This window comes from Desmodus rotundus, chromosome 7, assembly GCF_022682495.2.
Source record: "Desmodus rotundus isolate HL8 chromosome 7, HLdesRot8A.1, whole genome shotgun sequence".
Lineage (NCBI taxonomy): Eukaryota > Metazoa > Chordata > Mammalia > Chiroptera > Phyllostomidae > Desmodus > Desmodus rotundus.
In genome coordinates, this window is record NC_071393.1 from 2,227,162 (window position 1) to 2,236,593 (window position 9,432).

The following is a 9,432-nucleotide window of genomic DNA, read 5'->3' on the forward strand; positions in this document are numbered from 1 at the left end:
AGAGTTCCCTTAAGTTCACCAGAAATCAGTGAGACCCCAGTGAGATAACCCACAGGAAATTTGGGGGAATTTGGGAAAAGGCTGACGAAGTACATGAGAAAAAAAAAAAAGAATACATGAACATTTGCAGGAAAATTCTGGAAATAAAAAACAGCGAGGGAAGCCCTGGCTGGTGTGGCTCAGGTGGTTGGAGCTTCGTCCTGTAAGCGAGGGGCTGTGGGTTTGATCCCCGGCGCGGGCGTGTATGGGGGGGCAGCCAAAAAATGTCTCTCTCACATCGACGTTTCTCTCTCTCCCTACCTCTCCACCTTCTTCTCTCTCTAAAAGCAGTGAAAAGAATATGTCCTTATGTGAGGATTAAAAAAAAGAAAAGTGAGTGAAGACTAGCTTTTCCAAATATTATAATGAATCATAAAGGTGGCGTATAAGATACAGTTGGCCCTAGAGAAGGAATGGGCGGAGAAGAAAAATCCAGAAAGAGACCACAGTATAGGGAGAAACCGGGCTGTGCAAACCAGTCACTTCATGCAGCGGGGAAAGAACTGGAAGCACATTGGGTTGGGATAACTGGATTTCTTCCTTATTCCACAGCTGAAGACAACTTATTCAGTAGAGCAGACACTGAAAACTGAAAAGCACCTACAAAACACTGGAAGAGGGTGGAGGTGGAAAAGCGTCTTAACCCGGGAGGCTTTTCGGAACACAACACAATACCTCTTAGTCGAAGATGGAGTAAGTGTGACCTCAAGGAAAATCAAAGGTCACATTCTGCAAAATATCAAAAGCAACACACATTTGGAAAAAACATACATTTGCCACCCCTATGCCGGGCAAAGAATTGGTGTCCTGCATAAGCACAGCGCAAGCAGACCAGGCCGCGGGAGGAGTGGTTCACAGAAGAAAAACGCAATCAGCCCCCGAATATATGAAAACTGTTCAGCCCCACCGATGATGAAAAGAAGTGCAAAGCAAAGCAATAAGCAACTTTCACCTGCCCGCTTTGCAAAAATGAAGAGTTTGAACCTGAAACCTATATAATTTATTGACTGCTGTTACCCCAGTAAATCCACTTTTAAAAAAAGGAGAGAATTACGCTCCTAGATGGACAGAGACGGGGCCATGGTTCCGGTGGCCGTGAGGCATTAGTAACAGGTGGCGGCCGCGTTCGCGAGTCTTCGGGAGAACCACCAGGGTCCACGCACGGTCAAAGCCCTGCGAGGCTGTGACAAGCCACAGTTTCCAACGTGCACTTTCCACGAAAACGCTTACTCTTCACCCTCATCCCGCTTTCCAGAAGGATAAAAGCTTCCTCTCTCTTTTTAAACACTTGTGTGGGAGTAAACGTTCATATTCTAGAAAATCTTGAGAAACCACAAAGTGTCAGGAAGGTGTCATGCAACTGTACAAACTGGACTCCAGACCCATCGCTGGTATGGCTTTATTGGCCCAGACTGTATACCGAAATCGCAGCTCTCTGGTTTGTAGCAGGTCAACGTGTAAACGGCTGTTTTAAAGTGATTAGGTTGCGATAAAATCGTTTCTCTACAGAAAAAAAAAAAAAGAGTTTGATTCCAAGCCCAGCTACGGGGGACCGGGAAAAGGCGCTTGCCTGCATTGTAATTGTGAGTACCGAAGAGGTCGCCTTTTTTGGAGAGTGGGTTGGAAAAGCATCCTTTGGGTCCAGCAGGTGCACAGAATGCAGTCCTTGTGGGGGGTGGCCCAGGCAGCATCTTCCCCTCCACCCCCAGCAGAACCCTCCTTTCTCTCCAATGCAGGGGTCATTTGTGAGTACCCATGGGCCTCCCCCAGCACAATGGAGGGGGGACCTCCTGCAAGCCCCAGAACAAGACTTTAAAGGGAGACACAATGGTAAGTAGGAACTAGTCAAAAGGATAAGGAATCAACAGGGGAGTCTCTCCAGGCAGAGGGAACAGTATGTGTAAAGGCTCTTGGCTGGAGGCATTGTGGCCACAGGGGCGTGTGAGAGAAAGAGAGAGAGAGAGAGAGAGAGAGAGAGAGAGAGAGAGAGAGAGAGAGAGTGTGTGTGTGTGTGTGTGTGTGTGACGTATTTGGAGTGCTCTTGGTGGCAAGTCAGTAAAAGTCCCAACCCAAAGTAACTACAGCAGAGACCTTTGTTCACCTGCGTAACAAGAAGCCAGAAATCAGGCTGCCCCCACATGGGTTGAATCCTGTGGGAACTTCCCCACAAGGATCTGCTGTTTCCTGTTGGCTCCCGGGGCGCAGCGCTGAATGAGCCTTAATCCCTGGTTCCACCCCAGCCTCACTGTGGCACACACGTGGGCCGCTTCTCTTTCAGGGCTAATTGGCTTCCTTCTGTATGAAATATCCAGAATAGGCAAATCGGCAGGGAGGGGAAGGGGTTGCCAGGGCCTGGGGGAGGGGGAGTGAGAAAGGCCCTGAGGGGTTTGGGACAGTCCTCCAGGCACCATGAGGGTGTTTCAGTGGTTCCCAAAGTGTGGTCCCCGGACCAGCAGCACCAGCGTCTCATGGGGACTGGGCAGAAGTGTAAAATCAGGAGCCCGTACGGACCCGCCCCGAGTGGACCCGGGGGTGAGCCCAGCCCTGCAGTTCCCAGGTGCACCCCAGGAGCACCGCCGGTCTCAGGTAGGACGGTGGAAATGGGGCTTCTTCCCCTGGCACTGCTGTGGCAAAGCGCCGCGAACCTGGAGGCTTCACACAGACCTTGGTTTCTCATAGTCCTGGAGGCCGGCAGCGGGAAAGCAAGTGTCGCAGAGCCAGGCTCCCTCTGAGGCCTCCTGGGGCTCCTGGTGGCCCAGGCTTGGAGCTGCATTCCTGCAGTCTCCTCCTGTGTCCTCACGTGGCCACCTCCCCTCTGGGTGTCTCTGTGGGTCCCTTCCTCTCAGAAGGACACCAGTCTTACCGAATTTAGGGCCCAGCCCACTCCAGCATGACCTCCCCTCTGCTGGTCACATCTGCAAAGACCCTGTCCCCAAACCAGGCCATAGTCCCAGGTGCGGGGGCTTAGGACGGGACCGGATCTCTGTAGGGGACCCTATTCCGCCCACTGCAGATGGGAGGGGGAGGCGTGACGGATCCCAGGAATATCAGGACGAGAGGGACCCTCAGCACAGTGCCCTGCTGTCACAACCACAAAGGGACACTGGCGTGTTCCTCTGCTTGAGTGCCTCGGGATCCTGTTTCAGCAACTCGAGCCAAGTATCTTGAGACCAGTAAACACGTTGCTGAAATAAACTCCTTCCCACCCGACAACCTTTCTCCCTCCCCTGGGGGGCAGGGCTGGGGAGAGGAAAGTGAAGAGGGGGCCTGTCTCCCCACACATCCCCACGCATCGCTGATGATTGCACCAACTCCAGTTCAGGTGACACTTGAGAGCCAAAACGAGCTCCAGGGTGCCAGCGCTCAGCAGCCATGGGAAACAGCCTGGGGCCTGTCTCAGGGAGGAGAAGCCAGAGGACCCTCCAGCCAGTGTGGGAGCCCCTCCCGCCCCTGCCAGTAGGCCCGCCCCACCCCAAAGCAGGCTCTGTATTCCGCGCACGGCCCCAGGGGCTGGCCGCTGCCATTCTGAAGAACACCGGAAGGAGCCCAGCCGGAGATGAAAGGCCCTCAGCCCTGAGTTCACGTGAGGATCATGGATCTAAAAAGCCACACTGGCCCCTGTTCCCGACCCCAGACCCCGAGAACCTCCGAGAACCTCTGAGGCTGGGGCACAAGGCTGGCAAGCTGCACAGCCCACTGGACTCTAAGGGTCGGCCAAGCTTGGGGTCAACAGCCCAATTCCTCCTTGTCCATCCAATGTCAATTAAGATACCACTTCTTCGGAAAGCCTTCCCTGCCTCCCCCGATGGGGTTGGGTCCGTCCTTCCTGCCTTCCCTCCTTCCTTCCTCCCACAAACCACGGTGCCCCCTGCCTGCGCTGCCCCTGCAGGGAGGACAGGTAAGGTCTTTTCCCTCCTGATGCTTTCACACCACTGGACAACCAGCTGGACAATGTCAGGGTGCGGGGAAAATGAAACGGGACAACGTGGCCGGCAGCGTTACTTCAGGTGGGCTGGCCTCGGAGACCTGCCTTCACCATGAGAGCCTGTGAAGGGGGTTTAAAGCAGTGAGCACAGCCCGTGCCAAGGCCCTGGGGTGGGCCCAAGCTGCACGTGTCGTGTGTCGGAAGAGCACAGGAGGCTGTGTCTCAGGGAATGAGGATGGGGCGGGGGCAGGGCCAGAGCTGCAGGGCCTTGTGGGCCTGAGTTTTACGCCTGAGCAATGGGAAGCCGGAGGAGGGTTTCAGCAGGAAGCAATGAGATCCTGTTTGCTCTGAGAAAGGCCTAGGCCGTGACCTCTGCAACAGCTCACCGAAGCGGATCCCCTTTACCTGAGAGCATTTCTCCCAGGCGTCCTTACACACTGGCCGGTGTCCCCGCTGGTCCCAGACTTGTACCTGGCCGTGGCCAAGGCACTGTGGGTCTCCTTGCCTGTAAGACACTCAGTAAACTCACACAAACAGCCCTGTGAACAAGTGACCAGTGTCCCCCTGGGCGCTGCCCATCCCCACCCAGTCAGAGGTCTCAGCTGCTGGCAGCCAGGTCCAGAATGTTGTCACCATCTCCTGCTTTCCAAAGAACGTTGCCAGGATCTGCTCCTACCTGGGTTCCAGCCACCTGGGACACACACCTCACCTACTGCCAGGAGCAATTTTGAAACCCTCAGGGAAGACACTGGCACCGTTCTTACTGTTCTGTAGTTCAGAGGGCTTTGAAGAAAGGACGGGGGCCTTTTCTGTCTAGAGCCGTCTCTGTGCGGATGTTGGCCCGGCAGTGCAGCGGCCGCTGTCTTGCTCCGATGCGTGGACCTGTCCCCAGGCCAGGGGCGGGGCAGTGGCAGGAGCTACAACTTACCCGAGAGGGCAGAAAATGTTGTGGTGGCAGAAAAAATAGCAAAACAGATGGGGGCGTGCCGCCAACAGAGCTGTTGGGTTACGCGGAGGCACAGAAGCGTGGCTTTCATTTGAACAGCTAGGGTCCGCACCCAGTGAGAGGTTAAGGGGTTCCTGGGTTAGCGAGAGAAGCCCAAAAACTCAGCCCAGATTTCGACAAACCAGAGCTCACACCCTCTGGGCCTGGGAACAAAAGCCCTAAGAAAGGAGGAAAAGAGAAAAAAAGAGCAAGGCAGAAAGAGGAAGTGAGAGGAGGCCCTGGGACTGTGGGCTTTTTGTGCGGGCTGCTTGCCGTGACTGTGCCACTTCCGAGGTCCACACTCCGTCCCTGGAAGGTGCACAGTCTGAGCCCACCTCGGGGCCTTTGCACTTGCTGTGCCTGCCCCCTGCCGTGATGTCCCAGGGTCTTCACGAGGCTGGCTGGTCTTCACTCCGCTCTCTGCTTGCCGAAGTCACCTCCCCAGAGGAGCCCCAACCTCATCCGACCTCTTTCTCAAACCACTCTCTTTTATTTCTTCTCGGCATTGAAGACGATCTGAAATTCGTTTGTGTGCTTCTTTCTGGACGTCTCCAGACCCCGGCACCAGAAGGGACCGCTCTCATGACCTCCAGCGCCCAGAACTCCCCAGACACAGAGAAGATGCTCCGCAAACACTCACTGCTGAGCAAGGCCATACAGCGGTTGACGGTCAGTGCTGCCTGCCTGCCTGCCTGCCAGAGGGTTTCATGTCTGTATTCACTGAGATGCTTTTGGCTGAAAGTCCTCAAAAGCTCCAACTGGAGGGGGGGGTTAACAATGAAGTCATTCACTATTTCCACACAGGGGGAAGTCCTGCGATGGGGGCAGCTTCAGTTCAGTGGGCAAAGACATCCTCGAGGACCCAGCCTCCTGGCCCCTCTCCGAACCACCGTGTCCTGCAGGGCAGGAAGGCCACCTTCAATCCAGGGAGCGCATCCAGGTGGGACATTGCCCAACAGAAGACGTGCACGAAGCCACTCTTCCTCCAATCGCTTTTTAGCAGAACGCCCCAGCACACCATCCCCACATCTCATTGGCCAGAATTGGGTCACATGTCCACCCGAAGCCAATCATAGTGCGGGGAATGGTATTACCAAGACTTGGAGGGAGGTAAACACTCCGCCATCAGGACAGAGGCGATGGGACAGGAGGCGATCCATGGAGTCAGTCATCACACTGGTTTAACTTTAATTTCATTCTCACGAATCCCATCAGCAGGTAACCTAACATTTACCCCTGAAGGGATCATTGTTTTTAACACCCCCTCCCCCTTTAAATAATTACTTTCAAGAAGAATCATTCTTTTCTTGATTGCTCTTATAATTTTAAAACAAAAGAAGACATTTGATTTCTACTTTAAAGGTGTTCATTGAAATGTTCCGTGGGTGTGACTGCGTCTGCACGTGTGTGCGCGCTACAGCTGGTGCACCCGCTCGTCCCGCCATGGACATTTTGGCTGCTGCACGTCCTACTGCTGAGAGCACGGGGTGCGAGTGCGCCTGCGTTCAGTTCTTTTGGGTAAATACCCAGAAGTGGGGCTGCTGGGTCCGGTGGGAGCTCGAGGCCCCCCTTTTGAGAACGCCCCCTACTGTTTCCCACAGCAACTGCACCACCTTACATCCCCCCAGCAGCGGGCTGGGGCTCCGTTTGCTCCGCGTCCCCATCAATACTTCTTTTTAACATTTCCTTACCAGTGGTCATCCTAACGGGTGTGAGGCAGTGCCTCGTGTGGCTTTGATTTGTGTTTCCCTGATGCGCGGCAGCGTGAGGGCTTGGCCTTTAAAGGCCTGCCCTCGGGGCCCCCTTCTGCACCCCTCCCTGGCCTCACATCTCTGCTGAGGGCCTGGTCTCAGGGCATCGAGGAAATGGCTGCTCCTTCAGGGCCTCAGTCTTCCCCCCGGTGCAGTGGGAGCAGGCCGCTAGCACACGCCCCCCCGCCCCACCAGTGCTGCCTGAGGAGTTGCGAAAACACACGTCTGAAGCCCTTAGGATGGCGGGGGCACATAGTGCTCAACGAGTAGTAACTTTTCCTGTTTTAACAGTCCAGGGGTGGATGAAACGGGAAAGCCGTGTCCAGGAGCTCAGGACGAGGGCTTGGGGGAGTGCCTGGGTGTGATCCAAGCCGATCTCTGGTCCCTGCTGTCCCGTCTGCTCGGGGAGTTCATGTTCCAGGCCTCAGGCCTTGCTTTCTCCGGTCTTCCCTCCCTGGCTCTGGGGTCTCCCAGTTTGTCTGTCTGACTCACGGAGCACAGGCGTCTAAGGGCTTCGCAGATGTGAGCGCACTAACTACACCACAACTGTGTCCGGTGGGCAGTCTCAGCCCTGAGACTGATAGGGCGTTCGGTCTGGAGGAGTGAGGGGTTATGCCCGGGGAAGAGCAGAGATTTGAACCCGGATCGTCTGGCTCCAGACTTGCTGTTTTTAACAACAGTCATCCCCCTTACCTGAGGTTTTTACTCTCTGTGGTTTCAGTGACCAGCGGTCAACCTTGGTCCAAAAATATTGAGTGGAAAATTCCAGAAATCAGTTCAGAAGTGTGAAGTCGCAGGCCATTCTGAGCAGCTGGATGAAATTTCACATGATCCTCTTGGGCCACCTGGGACGGGACCCCCCACCCCACCCCGCTTTGTCCAGCGTCTCCACACTGTGGACGTTCCACCGCCAGTCCCGCAGAGCCACGCCCGTTATCAGGTGGACTGCGGAGGCCGAGATGCCCTGGTTGTACTTGACAATGGCCCCACCACACAGGGGTGGGGACGCCGGCAATGCGGAGCCACCGAAGAGAAGCTGGACCTGCTTCCTTTAGGAGAAAGGTGAGTGCGGTACAATGAGACAGAGGCCACATTTGGTGACTTTTATTACAGCATATCGTTGTCACTGTTCCCTTTTACTGTGCATTGTAGTTAACCTCTCACCGTGCCTGATTTACTCATTAAACTTCGTCCGGGGTCTGTGCGTGTGGAAACACAGTCTACACGAGGTGCAGCACTCTCCGCGGTTTCAGCATCCACGGCGGGTCTAGGGACATACGTCCCCGGATATGGGGGGACCCCTGTACTTCGAATTCTTACCTCAAGGCTCTTGCCCCAGCTGTGCGCTCCGCCCAGAACCCTGCTACGAGGTCCCGGGGTCCCGCTTCCTCTCCTGTGAGGGTCTCCTTTATGGCCAGACTGAGCAGCCGTACGCATGCATCAGGGGCTGGGCGGAAAGCGGCTGCCCGCTCAGAGCAGGGGGCTTTGCAGAGGGTTTCCTAGAGGAACCATTACAAAGGTGTGGGGGAAGAAAGGGTCGTGAAGCTGTTCTCAGCCCAGGGCTGCCACTGGCAAAGGGCAGGGGCCGGGAGGGGACCTTGCGAGGCGAGGGGGCTGCCTTGGAAAGTGTGGACACTGTCCATGGCTGCAGAGCACGCCATGCACACATAGTGACTCCCACCCTTTTGTGGGTGCACCAGGCGGTTCCGAGATGCAGGGACACCCAGTGGGGCCAAGGGGCCTTCCTCGAGTGCCACAGAGTGCTGTTTTGCCCACACTCTGTTGGCTGACACAGGCCACCCTGTCCGTCCGGTTCTGGGGGAGGGGAAGTAGGTTCTCGTGAGTGGGAGAGCAAAGGAGGGTTAGCAGCGTTCTTGAAGCTGAGGAAGTGGCTCAGCAGCAAGCTGGGGGTCGTGCCTCACTTCCCCCCACTCACCTTTCTCTGCTCCCTTTCCTCTTGGCCAGAGCCCACTAGAGGCTGGAGGGCAGCCAGACTGCCGAGCTAGCTCACCTTCTTAGGGACGACCTGAGGGTGGGGAGGCAGAGGGAGACCAGAGGATCCTGCTGTGGCGCCTGCCACCCTCAGGCTCTTCTAGAACTCATTAAAAAAAAAAAAATCGTACAGCATGAAATTATAGACCTCTGTGATTATTCATTGTCAGCCTCTCCTTCCAGACCACGAGCTCCGCGCGGGCTGGGACCACGGCTGCTCCGCCCACCCTCGGATCCCCAGGCCCCGCACTGGGCCCGGCACATGGTACGTGCCTAGCGTATTGTTGAAGGAGTCAGCCCTTCCTGATAGGGCCCACCCTGGACTTCTTGCCCCTTTGTCCCTTGCCCCTGAGCCATCTATAGGGCTGTGGATTCTGCATCCCAAGTGCAGCTCTCCCTGGCTCCCCCCACCCGGGTCACTGACCCCCAGGCTGCCCAAGACAACAACACCTCCTCACACCCAGGCCACGCCTTTTACCGGAGAGCCCCAAACAATGGCCCAGGAGATATATTTTTGTCTGAACAACAACAAGAAAGGAAGCTGTAAAACACGGACCATTGTGGGATTAATTGTCTTCGCAGTCCGTTGGGGCTGCTGTAACAGCATGTCACAGGCTGGGCGGCTTGTAAACAGCCGGTGCTCATTTCTCACAGTGCTGGCGGCTGCGAGTCCAAGACCAAGATGCTGGCCGGTTCCGTGTCTGGTGAGAGCACACTCCCAGCTCGTGGACAGTTCCTGG

At 55.8% G+C, this 9,432-nt stretch overlaps 1 protein-coding gene and 1 long non-coding RNA gene across 3 annotated transcripts; one reads left to right on the top strand and one right to left on the bottom strand.

Moving 5' to 3' along the window:
* Positions 1-429: 429 nt before the first annotated feature.
* LOC128781442 (uncharacterized) lies at positions 430-5,063 on the bottom strand. The gene is made up of 3 exons (XR_008427420.1): positions 4,370-5,063; positions 2,141-2,334; positions 430-1,542 (listed from the first exon to the last, which is right to left on the bottom strand). It is a non-coding gene; the product is annotated as an uncharacterized lncRNA (long non-coding RNA).
* On the top strand, positions 2,537-9,111 carry LOC123480435 (uncharacterized). Of its 2 annotated transcripts, XR_006656449.2 has the most exons (5): positions 2,537-2,625; positions 5,461-5,618; positions 5,754-5,889; positions 7,422-7,762; positions 8,876-9,111. XR_006656449.2 is itself a non-coding variant. In XM_045201075.2 (3 exons), the coding sequence occupies exons 1-3, from the start codon at positions 3,412-3,414 to the stop codon at positions 6,132-6,134; spliced, it is 1,065 nt and encodes a 354-aa protein (XP_045057010.2). In that variant the 5' UTR covers positions 3,120-3,411; the 3' UTR covers positions 6,135-6,146. The 2 variants fall into 2 exon arrangements, 1 of the variants encoding a protein (XP_045057010.2); XM_045201075.2 differs by lacking the exons at positions 2,537-2,625; positions 7,422-7,762; positions 8,876-9,111 and adding an exon at positions 3,120-3,937 and having other exon boundaries at positions 5,754-6,146.
* The last annotated feature ends 321 nt before the right edge of the window (positions 9,112-9,432 follow it).

Excerpts from the sequence above, each read along its gene's own strand:
- LOC123480435 (XM_045201075.2), top strand. The coding sequence starts at position 3,412 with ATGGGAAACAGCCTGGGGCCTGTCTCAGGGAGGAGAAGCCAGAGGACC. Across the intron at positions 3,938-5,460 it reads TGCCCCTGCAGGGAGGACAG|ACGATCTGAAATTCGTTTGT; the intron begins GTAAGGTCTTTT and ends TCGGCATTGAAG. Across the intron at positions 5,619-5,753 it reads AGGCCATACAGCGGTTGACG|GGGGAAGTCCTGCGATGGGG; the intron begins GTCAGTGCTGCC and ends ATTTCCACACAG.